General features: G+C 40.4%; 1 protein-coding gene across 2 annotated transcripts; it reads right to left on the bottom strand.

Annotated features, from left to right (window-relative positions):
- Positions 1-1,027: 1,027 nt before the first annotated feature.
- nrbf2b (nuclear receptor binding factor 2b) lies at positions 1,028-18,524 on the bottom strand. Of its 2 annotated transcripts, none has more exons than XM_078413245.1 (4): positions 18,231-18,524; positions 8,903-8,987; positions 6,856-6,896; positions 1,028-2,260 (listed from the first exon to the last, which is right to left on the bottom strand). In XM_078413245.1, exons 1-4 carry the CDS (start codon positions 18,258-18,260, stop codon positions 1,523-1,525), a joined length of 894 nt encoding a protein of 297 aa, XP_078269371.1. In that variant the 5' UTR covers positions 18,261-18,524; the 3' UTR covers positions 1,028-1,522. The 2 variants fall into 2 exon arrangements, with proteins under 2 accessions (XP_078269371.1, XP_078269370.1); XM_078413244.1 differs by having other exon boundaries at positions 6,820-6,896; positions 18,231-18,523.
- Positions 18,525-19,196: the final 672 nt, after the last annotated feature.

Genomic DNA, 19,196 nt, shown 5'->3' with positions numbered 1-19,196 from the left:
AAAGCAATTCAGATCATGATAGATTGGAAGAAGCGGTTTGACTCAGGGCTGAGGTACGGAAACAGAAAAACATAGGTTTAAGAAAAGACTGATTTATTATGCAAGATATCATGTTTTTAAAGGGACACCTTGATTTTCTGGATCAGGTACAACATAAAAAATACAGGTGTCATCCTGTTCCCATGTTCAGCAGGAAAATTAACTCCTAGGTACACGTAGAAGTGAAGCAGTTAGAATATCCAATGCCACATTACTACAATATTTAGTCAGAGGGTAGTTAATCTGTGGAATTCATTGCCACAGAGAGCTGTGGAGGCCAAGTCAGTGGATATTTTTAAGCCAGAGATAGACAAATTCTTGATTAGAACGGGTGTCAAGGGTTATGGGGAGAAGGCAGGGAAATGGGATTGGGAGGCAGAGATCAGCCATGATTGAATGGCGGAATAGATTTGATGGACCGAATGGCTAATTTAACTTGTGAACAAACCTGTGGACTTTGCATGTCGCAATGGAGACATGAACCGCTGATAAAAGTGACCGATCCAAACTATCCAAATTTAAACATCATCACTGAAATTAGCTGGAAGTAGACATTGATTTGTAAACTTCAAACCAGACGCTACGGTGGTCATTTTAATGGCAAGTCATATTTGTGATGCAGGGACAAGTTTCTTTTGAGGAATTTTTATTTTGCAAAACACCAGTCATGTTTTGCTGAGAGGGCGGTCTTGATGAATTATTTTAAAGCCACTCAGGATCATGTAAACAGCAATAAAATAAATGTCCATTTTGAGGCGAGTCATTGAGGGAGGAATACAAGCCACAACATCACAAATCTCAAGCAATGTCACAATCTTTCAGTTCTCCTGGTCCAAAAGCAGACCTCTCCTCCAACATCTTGAAGACCTTGGTATGGTTGACCTGGTGGCTTTATGAAGGGTTAGAACCTCCAACCAGCTGATTCAGAGGGAAGAGTGCAACCAACCATCTGTCATGAGCATTTAAAAGAAAGATTGTTTCTATAAAGTAAAATTGCAAGGATAGTATTTTATTTAATTATCTGATCTTCAAATCAAATACTGATACTATTTTATTCATTCATGCATCAACAAAACAGTTACAGTTCGTCCTTAGACAATTCATATCACACAGAGTAATTTGTTTAGATTGAAAGAGTACAATAAAAAAGGTATACAATGATGCACCCCAATTATTGTAATGTAAACTGATCATTCAGAAGTTGTTGATTTGGTTCCCTCATTATACAGTAGAAATACATGAAATGTTCCTGATTGGCTTTGAAATACACATCACATCAAGAGTTCACTGAGTGGCACAGGCTGATTCATGTTGGTGAGTACCCAGTTGTAAACAGTGCCCCAGTCCACCTGGATAGGAAAGTCATAAAGATCAATCATACGATCATCTGGCACTCGTGTCGTACACACAACAGGAACATTTACTGCTATTCTGAGGCACTGTACCATTTATTTAACAAACTTTTTTTTTGCAAGTATACTCCCTATTGTTCGTCTTTTGAGGTTTCCTTTTGGTTGTCCATTAGTTCTTTCAGGTTGCACACAACCTCCTCAGGAAGTTCTAAAAGGGGGAGATCATCCAATGAAATGTCCTGAGCTGGCATTTCCAGAGGAGGAAGGTTGGGGATTGGAATGTCTTTTGCTTTCCCAGCATTAGTGGCGTTATTGGACGGTTGACTCAGGCACCATAACTCTGACTTCATAAAGTCTGAATCCATATCCAATTCCTTCTCCAATGGGGACGCTCTAAGCCTTGCATTCTCTGTCTTCAGCTGTTTATTCTCCTTCTTTAGCCTCTCATTATCAGCGATAAGTAGGTCAACAAGTCTTTTTAGTTCAGAAATTTTCATCTCTTGCTCCTCATTCCTTGTCTTGTCATCTTTAGGTGTTTTGCTCCCTGCACAGATCTTCACAGCAACGTGCCTCTTTTCCAACAGAAATAGAAGAGTATCTGGTTCCCGATCATACAAATTCTGAATTTGTCCCTGATATTCCTCCTTGTTAAGGCTACCTGATTCTACACTCGCAGAAAGTGACTTCAGTCTATCGGGTTCATCAGAGGCCAGTTTTGTCAGTGACTGTGGATCAATCTCTTTGTCTGATGCTGCTGGGTGTAACTGAGTCCTCAGCTTTTCTTCTCTCTTAGCTCTCTTCCATCTCTCATGAATTAAAAGCTGATGTTTGATATGACTGTCTCTCTGGAGCTCCAACGACAATAAAGCCTGAACATTGAGAATAGAATCATTTATTAACATGGGAATTAAGTCTTCACAAACTTAACAATTCACCAACTATGCAGAAAAAGACTGTAATAATTCAGTAACACAGGTCAGCACACAATCAATTAGGATTACTAAACACTTGCTCCACTAAGGTGAATTCCACATATCCCTCGGGCATTAAAGGATGAAATAGAAACACCTGCACATTTGTCGGTGTGTTTACGAGCTATCACTGGTCACAGTGCACGAAGCTGGGAGAAATGCAACCCAATCTGCCTAAAGATGGTTATTGATTTTGCAGAACTTTCCAGGATCTCCTGGTGTCAAAACTTGCAAATTTCTGCATTTTCCTGCCAGCACAGTGAAATGATAGTACTGTCAGAGGAAGGATCAGACTGTTTACCATCTTCAAGTCAGATCTGACCTTGAAACTGGCTTCAGAAACACATCTGCAACTTCACTAACATTTTCCATCTACATTTCAGCCGCAGTTCACTGCTGATGAAGTTCTTATCCATGCCACCAAAAAACTCTGCTGCATATCCTGCTTCATTCTACCCTCCAGCACCATAGCGGGGATGGGATATGTTTGGTAGTTTCCATCAGTCAGTAGAGAGAAACAGGGTTAATGCTTCAATATTCTGATAAAACATCAATCAAAAAAGTTTTGTTTTTCTCCATGAAAGTTGTAATGATTGGACTATTTCATATTGCCCGATACCTTCCCTTGTAATAAATCTAATACATAGGCTAGGGCCTCCTCTGGACCTGTGCAAAATACGCTGAAAGGATTGTTATTCAGGTGTTCTCGTGTTTTTTTTTAAATGGTAAAGTAGATACAGGTAACAAGTAGATAATGCGTAATAACAAGGTATTCAGAAAACTTAAGAGATGATAATATTAAAGAATATTGTAGAGCGAAACAAAGTGCTAGAAATGTTTGCCAGTCAGTAGAGAGAAACAGGGTTAATGCTTCAATATTCTGATAAAACATCAATCAAAAAAGTTTTGTTTTTCTCCATGAAAGTTGCCTGGTTTTCTATTCTGTGTTGGGACCCAACCAAAATGTAGAAATGCATGTAGTGCAAATAATAACTGCTATATTCCAGATTACCACAGCTGCTCAGATTATATGGTAAATGTGTGGAATTTATGTAAACAGCACCTTGGGGCAAAAGGCAGACTTGATATTTGTAAATTTACTTATGAAAAATAAAACTCTCTGAAAACTGGTGGAATTATAAATCCTGCCTGGTTTACAAACCCCTATTTTCTGTACAGCTCGTACACAGGGATGAGCCCTTGAGAGACCAGAGGGATAGATTTGCCGGCTGCTGCAGGCTGTAGGCGTCTAATGCTGTGTGGCAACTTGGTTTGTGTCTGCATTTCCAAATTGTGAAGTGTTCGTTTACTAACCTGGGGACATCCTTTACTAAAGTGCAGTATAGAAACAGGAGACAAATAAGACCAGAATTACTTCAAGGACTCTGCCAGAGACATCACGAGTGGAAAATGTCCGATATTTTTGTAGGTAGTTTGTATGAACAGTTGAAGGCCTACAAGTTGTGAACCATGTTTTCCTGGCCACAAATAATGAAAACAAATCCTGCATCCGATAAAAAATATTCAATGGGAAAGAGTGAAGGTTAGAGAGCACAGAAACAGGCCTTTCATCCCACCATGCCCATGCTAACCTTCATGTTCTGAACCCCGTTCTCCAACACTTGATCCATAGTTCTTTATTGCCAATTCAGGTGCTCAGCTAAATGCTTCAATACCTGTTCAATGTTATGAGATTATCTACCACCACCATCCCCTTGGACATTGCATTCTAGATTCCAGTCACCCTCTGGGTGAAGAGTTCCTTTGCAGCTCACCTCTAAAACTCTTACTCTAATTCCTAACCCTATGCACTCCAGTTATATAAAACTCTGTTCTGTCAAGTTGATTGAAGGATACAGCATGTAAGCAGGCTCCTCGGCCTACCATCGATCACCCTTTCACACTAGTTCTATGTTATTCCACTTTTGCATCCACTCCCTGAACACCGCAGGAAATTTGCAGAGGCAGATTAATCTACAAACCGACACAACACACTCACTTACATTAATCCTACATTAATTCCATATCTCACCACAATCTCATCAATTCTGCACAGATTCCGCTAATCACCCACAATTTAGGGGCAATATACAGAGGTCCATTAGCCTGCATGTCTGGGGATGTGGGAGGTAATTGGAGCACCTGAAGGAACCCCATGAAGTCACAGTTGACTTAGCAAATTAGGAGGCAGCCATGTGGATGATTTCAAGTTCACGGGAAGCACGAGGCCAATATGTTGGAATAGTTAAACTGTAGAAGTAACAAAGACATGGGCGAAAGTTGCAGCAACGGAGGCGGTGAGGAGCACGTGGTGTTTTGCTTTGAATGGATCATGGTTTTCTTTAACAATGATGCAATTATTGAAGCCTCATAAAAATGGATTAGTTTTAGCCTGTACATTTTGCTATTAGCAGCTGAGTTAGAGGATAGGAGAAATGAATGGTTAATTTATGTGATTTGTGAAGCAGTCTCTTCCAGACTCCAGATTAATTGTTATTCTGGGCTTAGGTTTTGGACAACCTGTATTTGGAACAAACTCAGTGTTCTGTTGCATTTTTCCTGTGAGCACAATGTCCTCTGTAGCCAAAGGGAAGCTTTATTGTAAAGAAACGTTAAAACTCAACAACAATAATCACAGAGCTGTTAACAAGGCACCTTTGTATCATGGCTTTCTGACTAGTCTCATTGTTAACAGCCGAAATGCTTCACATAGTGTCAGGGATTCCGAATGGAAGGATTCCAAACTGTTAACAAAGCAATGTTAAAACTTGGGGGGAAAATCTACCTCAAAAATCTCATGACTTCAAACAAATGACTAATATATAAACATGCACATTTTGTCTTTTCCCAAAACACAGCCAGCTTGCAATGAGAACATTTCCCGACAGTCTCCATGCACAAGACAACACTAATTAGTACTTGTATTGGTTGATTTTGGTTTATTATTGTCATGCACACAGAGAAAGTGAAAAAAATTGTCTGCATGCTATCTAGTCGAATCATACTATACAGGAGTACTATCAACCCAAACAAAAGTACAATAGCAATGAGATAAATGCCAGAATGCAGACTATAGCATTATTGCATTACAGCTACAGAAAAAGTGCAGATAAAAAAGTGAAAAACATGCAACGAGATAGGTAGGGAAATCAGGACTACACACTTAGCAGTGTAACATTCAGCAGTCTAATAACAGCAGTGAAGAAGCTGTTCCTGAATCTGGTGGTATGTGCTTTCAAGCTGTTGTATCTTCTGTTCAACAGAAGGACAGGAGGGAATGACCAGGATGTAAATGGTCCTTGCTTGTGTGTTGATAGCATATATATGGTTAGGAGTCAGTTATCTTTGTTAGTTATATCAGGTAAAAGAATTACTAATTTTGAGGGCCTTGCACATGCTGTAAGGCGACCAATGCTAGGTTGAAGACTCGTAGCAGAGTAGGTAGTTATATCAATCTGCTAAAATGTAAGTGGTCACCTAGAATATTGGACACTCATTTCCAAGGCATTTACAGATGTACAAGCTATACCTCAAGAGTTCATTGTGTACACGCAATACCTCAAGAGTTCCAGCAAATGTAATTGGACTAAACAATTGGTCAGATATCACCAATGTGAATGGACCCGTGGTCATTACACAACTTTAAACATGAGGCAATGTTGAAGATTAAGTGAGATTATTGAGGGGTGGGGTGGAGATGCGGTGGCAAGTTCCTGGGAAATACTTTATGCCATTACCCATAGGGGAAGATACTCAAAGATTTTAAAAAAAGACACCAAGTGCTGGAGAAACTCAGCAGTTCAGGCAGCATTCCTGGAAAACATGGACAGGTGATGTTTCGGATGTTAAATATCCATGTTCTCCAGGGAAGCTGCCTGACTCGCTGAATTACTCCAGCACTTTGTGTCTTTTTATTTTGTAACCTGTAGTTCCTTGTTTGTACAAGGTCATAATAAAAGTGTGTAATATGTTTTTGAGGTCACAATTAGAGTATTGCATACAGTTCTGATGAAAACACCACAGGAAAGATGGGATGACATAAGGGCGCAAGGAAAATGCGCAGAGATGCCATTGGGGCTGTAACATTTTAATTATGGGACCAAGAAGAGATTTTATAGTGGTGTAATGTATTGAGAGAGAATTAGAGAAGGGGAACAGGAAGGTTCTATTTCGCTCTGCAGACAGGTCAGGGATTTGAAGACTTTAACTTGGGTCAAATAACCCAAAATGCTAGAAATTGAAATAAGGCAAGAATGGTGCTGAAGGCCACATTTGAGGAGCAATAACCTGAGACAACGGTGAAATTCAATAGCTTCCTTTTTTGCTGATATAGATGTGATGGGTCAAACATGCTGTTAATTTTTTTGATTTTTTGATACTGGATCAATGGAGGGGGAGAGTGTGCCAATTACTAACTATTTACTTCCCTTGATTCAGTGCAGTGCTGTGTAAAGTACCTGTGAACAGATTGCATTTCCTCGCTTGATGCATACCTGTTCTGAATGGGTTAGCTTCATGGCTTCTACAAGATGGTCTGCGTAGAAAGAAGAAATCCATTGTCAGTGAATCAGGCATTACAAGACAAATACAACAAAAGTTCAGGTTTTTATGGACAATAGTAGTTCCATCCAATGCACAATTTACTCCATTCTATGAAAAGCTTCCCAACTCAAACTGAGCAATGGATATGAGGGAAATTAAAATGTAGTTAAAAAGCAACTCTTTATTGACCAACAAGTGTAACTTCACCAGCAAGGTGCATTCATTTTTGCAGAAATATCTTCCTATCACATAATCCTAGAAACATTTTATGTTTAAATATCTACACAGTTGAAACCATATCGCTCTGTGCTCAAAGTATAGATAGGCATGGCTTTACGTTTTACTATTTTACCTAAATGGTAAGGACATTAAACTGGATACATTAAAATGACCGCTGAAATCACTTGCCACGTCCCAAAAATATTGGACAAAATTAGGTTACAGAAGTCTCAGATCAAGTCACAATTCAAAATATTGATATTAAAACATCTTATGTATGTCATTAGAATCCAGTTATGTTTTACAGATTCAACTCGTTGCAAAGTAGCAACAGGCAATTGGATTTCATGTTTAATTCCTATACACAATGTTTCTAAGGGTCCTACACTTGTTATATATACTTTCCTCGTACATTTGAACTCCTAAAGAGCAACACCTCGCATTTGTCCCGATTAATCTCCAACTGCCATTTCTCTGCCCGCATTTCCATCTGATCTATATCCTAATCCTATGCATTGAACCATTTTCATTTAGTGTTCTTCAGTTATGAGAAATGCACATCAAAGCCTTTCCTGATCTCTTAAAATACCCAGAAATATCTCCGTGAATATACATCAAAAAGCAAGCAATTATTCAATGGTGGAATTGTACCATCCGGCAGAATCGCCATACCTCCCCTGGCAGCCCTTCTGAAGAAAGGTTATTGATCTGACATGTTAACTATTTTTCTCTCCAAATTGCTGCCTGAACTGCTGAGTATTTCCGATATTTTCTGTTTATTTTTCAGATTTTGGAAGACTGACAAATGAACTAGAGGGAAAGCTAAAATAATATTCATCTGGAATATGCACTTTTTATGGAGGGGTATGAACATTTTTTAAAAAGGGAATTTTCTAATTTTCAGGGTAACAAAGAAAGGCCAAATAAACAGGACTGATTGGATAAAACTCTTTCAAGGATCTGATCGACTCAATGAGATGAAATTTCTCCTTCTGTGCTCTATGCCTTTTACGCACTACCTATGGACACGAGTACAATATATCTTTTCTGGAGGCTTTACACGTTTAATCACGTACAAATCTGAGACAGAGGAGACTGCAGATGCTGTAATCGTGAGCCACAAAAAAAAACTGCAGGGGGAAGAGCAGGCCAGGCAGCATCTGTGGAGGGAAATGGCCAGAGGACATTTCGGGTCAGGACTCTTCTCAAATTTTAGTTAATCTAAAACTCTACTGCCTTGATCTTAATTTGCATCATCCCACATACAGTATTATCCTCATGCTTAATAGCATACAAGAAGTTTGGTTCTGCCAATATCCAGTTTCATTGCTCTGTTTTTCTGTGATCTCCTTATCTATAATATTTCCATGTCTTTGTCTCCTCTGATTCAAGCCTCTAAAGTCCTTCCGCACTTGGTTGCAGTTACCTAAACCCTGAGCTCGGGAATTCCTACTCAGTCATCTCTCAAACCAAATCCATCCTAATATTTTCTTCTGGCTCTGTCAAGTGTTGTCCAACTACAGCGCTGAGAAACATCTTGGGTCATTTTACTACTTTAGAGGAACTTCATCAACACAATTGGTTATTAATCTCATAATATCCCATAATGGAAGGAACCACAGCTAGAATGGCAGCCAAGCACTTCAAATAATCTCTTGTTTTGTGACATTTCGAATTATATGAACCACAATAAGAATGTTGCCTTCGGCTGCAAAGACATTCCAATGTGTTTTACATAGACACATGTTTTAGTTTTATATGCTGAAAAGATTCACCAACCTGCAGCCTTCCCATGACAATCAATTGCTTCAGCATATTTTCCTGCTGCTAGCATACGTTCCGCCTTTCTGCTTTGCTGGTGAGCCTGAAAGAAACCATACTGCTGAGCAAGGTGCACTTGCACTGTCATTTCAAATCACAACAACTCTGGCCTTGCAAAATGAACTGGGCAGCTTTAGCAATTCTGCTGGAAAGGACTTTGACGAGTGGGAATACGTAGACTCTGGTGTGATATTGTCTCCTAGATCACTGATCCCTAAAGAACGCTCTGGCAGCAATCTCAAAATATAACACGCAATAACACATGGACATATTGCACAGTGTGTACAAAAGACAAAAACACAAGCACCATGATGACCTCAGTGGGGAATGTCCTATTTCCGGATATAACAGATCCATCCGAAGCTGCTGTTGTATACCACCTTAAAATTACTGACTTTAAGTTGCAATTATCTATTTCACACCATAATCAATGTTTCCTTAAGGATATAGAAATAAATTGATTTTGCAATGTTCAAAATGCAGGGATTTGCATTTCACAATTAAAGTCACATCTCAGCCCTCTCAGATTACGCCCTTTCGAAATCACATTACAGCAAACAAATCTGTATTTTGCTCCACTAGCACGGGTCACTCTGGCACAGCAGCGGGTAAGCCCCAAGTAGAAGTCATCAGTGCAACCACTATTTGTTAAATAAAATGGTTCTAGTTTTTGAAATCTCTCAGCATTTGAAACCGCCATCCTCACCACATATCCCACAGCAACTCAATTCTACTTTTAATGTCATAGACTCGTATAGCATAGAAAAAGGCTCTTCGGTCCAATTTGCCCATGCCAAGCAAGATGCCCCATCTAGTCCCACCTGCCCACGTTTACGCATACCCCTTTAAACCTTTTCTATCCATGTACTCGACCAAATGTCTTTTAAACACTGTTACAGTAAGTACCTGCATCAACTACCTCCTCTGGAAGCTCATTCCATATACCCACCACCCTTTGTTTTACTTCTAATTTACACCAGGTTTAATCCACTGAGATACCTGTGGCCTGCTAATTGTTCTCTTGCTTAATCCCAAATGTAAACATTTTTACTTTTAGTGACTGTGCACCAGTTCTTACACTAAAATCCCCTCTCCAGCCCTGTTTCTACATTTTTCTTTTTTCCTTTTAATATCCCCCTCAAAATCCCTCTGACCATTTTTTAAAAACTTGCACTATCACCCTTCATGACTTGGGTGGGTGGGGTTGGGGGGGGTGGTGGGAGTGTCAGTCTTTTTGTCTGCCTCTTGTAGGATGGTGAAGGGTGACCTTATTGAAGTTTACAAGATCTTGAGGGGCATGGATAAAGTGAATGCTTATAGTCTTTTTTTCAGGGAAGAGGATTATAACACTAACGGACATCAGCTAAAGGTGAGCGGGGAGAGGTTTAAGAAGGATCTAAGGAGCAATTTATTTTATTTCCGTAGGTAGTCCATATCTGGATGCAGCTGCCTGAGAAACCTATAAAAGTGAGTACAGTTTTTTTCCATATTTAAAAAAAATTATTTATTTATTTTCCGGTCAATACAATACAACGGATTGACCATACAGTTGTGAAAGTTAAATAGTGCGAAATCATTGTATCAAAAATAAAACAATATAATCACACATGATATTTTCTGACCAAACAAAAATTACAACTTCTAAAAGACATTGGCCAGATAAATGGATAGGAAGGGCTATGGGCTAAATGCAAGCAAATAGGTCTCACCTTTCGCGGTGCTGCCTCGAAGGGCAGAGAATGGCCTTCTCCTGCACCTATTTTCTATGTTTCTCTGTTTCTACCCAGAATCTCATGGACAGCATGGAAAAGGTGAGCTGAAGGGCCTGTTTCCATGCTATAGAGCCCAGACTCATGTTTTTGTAAAGTGTCTTGGGACATTTTTGCTCAATTGACTATACAAATTGACTATACAAATGGAAGTTGCTGTTCTTGTTGAAGGTTCGATAAATCCAACACACTTTGTAGTCCCCTGAAATGTCCACCTCTTATAGCCAACAGCAAATAATGTTTAAAGTGGAAAGTGCAACAGGAGCAGTGAAGGGTATTTCTGTTCACTAATGATTCAGTATTTTAATCATGGGGTCAGAATTGAAACATGGGACAAGTTAAGCAAAATTATAAACAAAAATACTAAACAGTTTAGGGGAGAAACTGAAAAATGAAACGGCGGCAAAATGCAATGTCATCATGTCAGATATTTAGTTCTCCAACCTTTGGAATTCTGTCATATGCATAATCTCTGATACAATTAAAGTTTAGCAATAGCTCCAGAACCATCAGGCTTATTAAGACAGCTTATTTGTCGACTAATCTGCAATTGGGAGAGAAAAATCACAGCCTGGCGAACAGAGTAATGGCAAGCCCAGACCAATTTGGACAATTCAGCTGCACATCTCCGAAAAGAGAAATGATTATCTGTAATTTTATCTGTAGCAATGTTTTTTTACTGATAGCTCAGACTGTTGACCTGGTTAGTCAGTGTAACATTTGGAACATTATGTTTACCCCAACAAAGGATGCTAGATTGTACTTTGAACCATTACATGCAAAGTACTGGCATAGTGCTTTAAACAGTAGTTTAATTTAGTTTAATTTAGAGATACAGGCCCTTTGGTCCACTGAGTCCACGCCGACCAATGTTCACCCATACACAAATTCGATCTTACACAATAGGGACAATTTTACAGAAGTCAATTAACCTGCAATCCTACATGTCTTTGGTATGTGGGAGAAAACCGGAGCACCCAGATAAAACCCATGCAGTCACAGGGAGAACATGCAAATACCATGCCGACAGCATCGGTAATCAGGAACAAACCTGGGTATCTGTCGCTGTAAGGCAGTAAATCTCCCGCTGCGCCAGTGTGCCGTCCACTGTGTTTAAAGGGTCATGGAAATCTCATATAGATAAATAAATACATTCACTGTAGAGTTCTACAGGGATCTGCAACCTATGTAAATAAACGTATGGTGCGGTTACACTGGCTTTTTATCTAATTGCTGAAAACTCACCGCAGGGCACAATCCAGATGTATCATCATGCTTTGTGAATCGGGGAGGGGAATAGAGTGTGGTATTTCTAATCATCAGTTCTAGGGAGGGAATGGTATATATACTTCCTGCAATTGCACCTCCTACAAATCTGTAACATCAGTTAGGTTACAGTATAGAGGTTACAGAATCAGACAATTCATCGTTTTGGAGGGGGCTGGCGTCAATGGGTAGGGCAGTTTAGGGGGAAATGCTGCCTGGAGGTTGTTCTTGCACAATACCCAACAAACTAAAATGGACAAAAATCTTAGTCACAAGAGAAATGGATTCATGTGTGTATTTGACACGAGAAGGTACCTTTTACACTATTCACCCAAATAAGTAGTTTATTTTAAATCGGCAACTGAGAGCGGTTTTAACCTCCACAAGTTAAAACTAACTTTCAGAGGTGGAAATTTCAAAGAACTACATGTAGAGTCTTGTACAGCAAAACTGAACCGAAATATATTGTTTTTGATGGTCACATAAATTGACTTTACACGAGAAAAGGGGAAGACTGAAGAAGGTCCCCTTTTAACTCAAACTCCTTATTTTATCCCAAGATAAACCTCAATACCCTGATTTCATATTCTGAAGTGCCTAACATGAAACGTGAGTATTTATGCTCTCTCCTTGTACAAACGGTCATTTTTACTTTGGGAGATTGTGCTGCAAGATTGCGTATCGGTGATGGTGCTCATTTCTATCTCACCGTTGTAAAATTTGTAATATATTCATGAATGGCACTGGAAATAACCAAGTTTATTTTTGTTTCTTATGCTACTGTTTCTCTAATTGCAGGATGTAAAGGATTGGAAAAACCTAATACATGCCAGATGATGGGTAAAGCAGCTCCACCAATTTGGTCTTCCCTTTTTAAGAGTTCTGCTGCTGATTTCCATCTCTCCCATTTTTAATTGTACATTCACCAACCACAAATCATTTAAACACCTGCTCTCTGCTAGGAAGAGGGATAAAGCAAAATAATTTAGGAAGTGAGGAAAAGGGAAAGAGAAGGAATGTACAAAAAAAAACAGATGTTGAAATGAGTAATTAGAAATGAAAGACCAGAGATGTGAAACAGCAGCCATAGTGTGTGGCAGAGGCACAAAACTATGTGGGCTATAGTACAAGCAAAGGAAAAAATAAAGCTGGAGGTGGAAAGTGTTTAAAAATTGGTAACAAATAATGGGGTAAAAAAAGGGGACAGTTTAAACAAAAAGTATCCTTGAGTATTAGATGATTTAGCCTTGCAGTTTTCATCGACATTTCCATATCATTAATTCTCTGCAGTGTTTTTCACTTTGTTTGGTGTAAACATTTTAAGTTGAAGGAAAATTTACAAAAACATTTACTGTATTGACTCTTTAGTGAATCAGCTACCACTATGCATATTCACAAATGTCTTCTTGAGAACCTGTTTTTAGATCTATCGGCTTGCACTAGACTCAATCATGCATATGTGCTATACTGGTGTAATGTTTGGCAGAGTTTCTGGCAGATGGCAAAATATGATATCCCTATTATCATGGAAATAATTAAAATTGTACGGGTACTTTGGAATTCAGCATTCACTTGCATGTGATTCTCCCACTCTTTGCATTATTAGTTCACAAGCTTAACAACTAGAATTTACAAAGAGCTTTCAGCAGACCAAAAAACACCTTGATACTTTACAGGAAGGCTATAAAAAAATTGGCAGCAAACCACATTACAATATTTGCAACAGGTGATTAAAAGCTTGGCCAGAGATTTCAGGAGCATTATAAGGAAACAGAGTTAGAGGGTAAAAGGAACAAATGTGGGACATCCAGACCACTGAAGACGTGGCCACCAAAAGCAGAGCGTTTAAAATCAGAGATATCAGAGACAGAATTGAATGGATGGAGCATTGGAAGAGAATAGAGATTAAAGAACATGTGTGCTCACACATCTTGATCTTTTTGCAGTTATGCAATTTTAAATAGTTTTATAAAGAAAATTAAAATAAGAGACTCAGAAAAGATTTAAAGATTTATTCTCTGGAATACAAAACAATTCAAATAACAACCTGTACCTAAGAGGGTTTGAAAACCATTGATGATTCTACATGCAACTACACCCTGAAACAAACATAACCATGTGTGCTCTCCTGACTCGGAACTCAATGGGAAAATTATTGTCAAGTCGAAGACCTATATTGAGATTCTAGTGCACCCCATTCAGTGAGAGGTACAGCAGAGTGCGAACAGACGCTTCTATTGTACTATGCCACTGCAAATTTCAGCTCCAATAATGGAAAAGTTACTGCTGAAGAACAAGGATCAGAGATTAAAGATTAGAGCCTTTTTACCAAAAGCAGCAATAGAATCATTCAGCAAGGAAACAGGCCTTTCGGCCCACCAAGTTCATACCAATCTGTGAAAATGCATCCATATTAATTATATTTTCCAGCACTGAACCTGTAAACTTCTATACCCAGGTGATTCAATTACTTGTCTAGTCACTGTTTAAATACTGTCAGTGACTGTTTCCACCACTCTCTCAACAATGCATTCCAGGAACTCGCTACTCTCGGTGAGAAAAGATCCCCCTCATATCCTGTCTAAATCTCCTACCCCTTACCCTAAATCTATGTCCTCTCCTTTTATTTATCTGTTAAGGGTGAACATTCCCTGTAGTCTCCCTTATCTATACCCCTCATAATTTTATATACCATAATCATGTCCCACCTTAGTCTCCTCCTGTCGAGAAGGACAGATCAAATTTCTCCAGTCTCTCCTCATAACTGAATTGCTTCATTCCAGGCAATATCCCGTCTGTACGGAGTTTGTACGTTCTCCCCGTGACATGCGTGGGTTTTCTCCGAGATCTTCGGTTTCCTCCCACACTCCAAAGACGTACAGGTATGTAGGTTAATTGACTGGGTAAAAATTGTCCCTAGTATGTGTAGGATTGTGCGGGGATCGCTGGGTGGCGCAGACTCGGTGGGCCGAAGGGCCTGTTTCCGCGCTGTATCTCTAAATCTAAAAATCCTGTTAAATCTCCTCTTCATTCTCACCAATATCAACCAGTACACCTTTCTTATAGTGCGGTGACCAGAAATATATCCAATAGTTTTGACCAATGTTTTATAAAGTATCACCCTCTCTTGTGTTCAATGTTCTAACTAATGAAGGCCACAATCCCATATGCCTTATGAACAACGTTGACTACCTGTATTGCCACCTTCATGGATCTTTGGATTTGCATGCCAAGACCCCTCAACACTCCCTCGGACCATACTTTTCATGGTGCACATCCTAGCTCCATTAGTACTCCCAAAATGCATCACCTCACACTTATCAGGATTAAATTCCATCTGCCATTTCCCAGCCTTTTTCACCACCACACAGATATCACCTAGTAGTTTATGACTACCAGCAACCTGGTTAGCGACTCCACCAATCTTCACATCACCTGCAAACTTGCTGATCATGCTTCCAACATGAACATCTTTCACCTATATTACAAACACCAAGGGTCCAACTCAGACAGCTCGTCACAGATATCCAATCACAAAAACATTGCTCTACCTGGTAGAGTTCTACCATTAGCCTCTGTGGCTGCTTGGGACAAGTACGGCGGAGACTGAGATGAAGTAGGAATGGAAGGCGACAACTATCACTGGGTCAGGGACATGATGCACAATGACTAAAACAGTTATTATTGTGTTTTAGTAAAGAAAGTCAGTTTTAAATCATAATTACATAAAAAGTATCATGGAGTGAATTTCTGTGGCCTCACTTTTTAAGTGGCTATTTTTGCAAACTTATGATAAATTCTTCCTGAGCCATTCATGCATATCACTTCTCCTCCCACAATAATCCTGTTGCAAATATGCCTAACACGAAAGCTGAAATATGAAAAGCAGCAGTTTTGGACACAATACCTCAGGAAAAATTGAATGAATTAATACCACTGCAAAAGGGTATTTTATACATAAAATACACATATAGGTTACCTACACTTAGCTTTTATTTCTATGAGCTCGGGATGATTCAATCAAAGGACTTATAAAGGACATAATAGAAAAGGGATGCAGTGGAGGAATCCTAAGGTAATCTAGATCCAAGTCATTTAGATTCAAGGTATATTTTCACATACGGTTGTGGAAGTCTGAAACACTATCCTCTAAGAGCCTGAATTAAATCAGAATGTGCAAGATTTTGGTTTGTATGCAGGCTAACAAGGATAAGAAGTAGTAAATCATGGATTATGATACAGACCACGGTTTAACTGAACAGCCTTACAGTGGCTGAAGGATTAATATAAAATTTTAGTCAGTATTTTGATATTTTACAGTGAAATAAAATTTGTGATTTAGGTCTTTAATATGAACAATTTCAATAAACTCTCAGGTGGACTCAAACTTGTTCACATTGCAACAGCTATGAGGTTTATGGGATAAATGTGAACAATAACATTGCCACGTAACCAAGCAGGATGAGAGACCCAATCAGGCAGCCTCCCTCTGCTGCCACTAAATGCAACTTTTTTTTTAAAGCAGCAAACAGGAAGTGTTTAAGGCAGATCATTTTGGCTTTTTACAACAGACTTAAATTGTTACTTTCAAATATAACAACTGTTTACCTGGTTGTTATTTTCTCCATAAAACAATAATTGCACAGATTAAAATAATCCCCAAAGATAAGCAAATCAATCTGCTTCCAGGCAACTACTATTCTAAACGACTCTTATGAAAACCATGGGAGGAGCTCAAACTCAATCCACATTAACTCTTTAGTACTCTTCTTCTAACTGTGATTGATAAGCAACAATTGATCAAGAACTCCTCACTGTTCATTGTTGAATACACATTCTCCAATGACTCATTTCAAAATCTTTACATTTCTTTACATCTTTACATACATTGAATGCACTGATTCACACTGCACAATGGCGAGGTTGGTAGAGCTGCTGAGACCAGAAGGTGTCTGTGTGAAGTTTGCATGTTCTTCCTGTGACGTAAATAACGTTTAGTGCAGTCCTAGGGTCACCGCTATTTACATTATTTAATCAAGGAAAAAAGTCTCAACATACATAGAAACATAGAAAATAGGTGCAGGAGTAGGCCATTCGGCCCTTCGAGCCTGCACCGCCATTCAATATGATCATGGCTGATCATCCAGCTCAGTAGCCTGTACCTGCCTTCTCTCCATGCCCCCTGATCCCTTTAGCAAAAAGGGCCACATCTAACTCCCTCTTAAATATAGCCAATGAACTGGCCTCAACTACCTTCTGTGGCAGAGAATTCCACAGACTCACCCTCATCTTTGGATCATAGGGACAGAGCATTGACAGAGCGTTTGACACAACACACCTGTACTGGCAATTCAGCACCTACCTATACTATTCTCTGATAAGGGAATCAAGGGATATGGGGGAAAAGCCAGAACGGGGTACTGATTTTGGATGATCAGCCATGATCATATTGAATGGTGGCGCTGGCTCGAAGGACCGAATGGCCTACTCCTGCATTTCGTTTCTGTTTCTCTCAGATCCCCATCAACTCCTCTTCCATCACCCCTATTCACTGTCCTTCTTTGCTTGTTAAACATGTTCTGTGGTTACACGGTTGTCTCTGAATCAGAGGACATGGGTTCAGGTCCTGCTCCAAAGACTTGAACATAAAATCTAATTTATCACCTCACCGTAGTACCGGGATTGTTGGAGTCAAGATTGTCATCTTTCATTTGAGATGTTGAATCTCTCTGGTGGATTCGAATAATATTTTGGCTCTGTTAGGAAGTTTTTATGTCCCCCCCACAATCCACGGTCAGTATTTATTTCTCAACCAACATCACTAAAACAGACCATCTACTCATCGTACTGCTCTTTGTGGGTTCTTGCTACGTGCAAACTGGATGCCACGGCTCCCAAGTACAACACTCGCAAAGTATTCGATTGGCTGTCAGGATTGTGAAAAAGCGACGTGTAAATGCGGTTCTCTATTTTTAATCCGGCTCATTTACAAACAGGGCGAGAACGCTGACAGGGTAAACAACAGGAGGCAGTTTAGGCACAAACACTGGAGCACAAGGGCCCAGGGGTAGATGACAGACTGTAGGAAAGGTGGATGAGCAGCCCACTAGCCTCCAACTCCATGACACGGCGGCTTCAGGGAGATCCATAATCCTAGTAGAGGAAGCGCCGGCCGGGCCCGCGTCCCCCCACCCACCCACACCCACACCCACACACATCAGCAACACAGGTGAAAGGCACCGAGCACTCACCAGGTTCAGTGGGCTTTCCATAACGTCCATTGGTTTCCTCCTCACCCCGCCACATCCGAGTCGTCGGGCTCAGCTCAGCCCGGCCGCCATCACGGGGCTGAGGGAAAGCATCTGCCGAGCAGAGCCGAGCCGAGCCAGGCCGGACAGGACCGGACCGGGCCAGGCCAGCTGCTTCTCCCTCCGAGTGGAGGGAGCCGCGCTCAGCCCTTCCCCTGCTCTTTCTTTCTTTCTTTCCCCCCCTCCGCTGACGACGCTGACGACGACGACGGCGCCGCAGCCCCTGTGGCGTCGCTTCGCTCCGTGACCTTCCCCGTCGCCGCGACACTTCGCGAGATCCCGCCGCGTTGCCGTGGTGACCAAACCGAGCGGCCGGTGAAGAAGACGCGCAGAAGCAGCGCCTCGAGTAGCTCTCAACTCAACAGTAGTTAGTGTCATTCAGAGCTGGGCCCTCCCCACTGTCAGGATGAGTGAGGCCCGACGCAAGGTGGAGGAACAGCACCTCAAATTACATTTTACTTATTTATTCATTTCATTTATACTAGAATTAGAGCAAACAAAAATAGCTGAAGAAGGGTCTCGACCCGAAACGTCACCCATTCCTTCTCTCCCGAGATGCTGCCTGACCTGCTGAGTTACTCCAGCATTTTGTGAATAAATCGATTTGTACCAGCATCTGCAGTTATTTTCTTATCTTACCTACAGTCAATATAGACATGGACTATCCCAGAGTGGAACATCTTTCCCCACACCACCACCAGATGTGCACCAACCTTGTCACTCTTCAAGTCGCAACTCGACAGCTTGGACATGGATCATCTCACCAAACCTGCCCACATAAAAAATCTAAATGACCTTTTTGCAACCGGTACCCAAGCGAGCGAAACCTGCACGACAATAGACAATAGGTGCACGAGATAGCCCAGCTGTTGGTGGTTGTGCAGCAGAAAACGGAAACAGAAACAACCC

Source organism: Rhinoraja longicauda, chromosome 16 (genome assembly GCF_053455715.1).
Source record: "Rhinoraja longicauda isolate Sanriku21f chromosome 16, sRhiLon1.1, whole genome shotgun sequence".
NCBI classification, from domain to species: Eukaryota; Metazoa; Chordata; class Chondrichthyes; order Rajiformes; family Arhynchobatidae; genus Rhinoraja; species Rhinoraja longicauda.
The sequence above is the reverse complement of the archived record's forward strand: the minus strand, read 5'-3'. Positions and strand labels throughout refer to the sequence as shown.

Bases quoted from the DNA above. Each gene is read 5' to 3' on its own strand.
- nrbf2b (XM_078413244.1), bottom strand. From the start codon at position 18,260: ATGGACGTTATGGAAAGCCCACTGAACCTG. The intron at 6,897-8,902 runs GTTGGTGAATCT...CTTTCTACGCAG, and splicing joins TTGTCATGGGAAGGCTGCAG to ACCATCTTGTAGAAGCCATG. The intron at 2,261-6,819 runs GTACTTTACACA...CTCAATGTTCAG, and splicing joins GAAATGCAATCTGTTCACAG to GCTTTATTGTCGTTGGAGCT.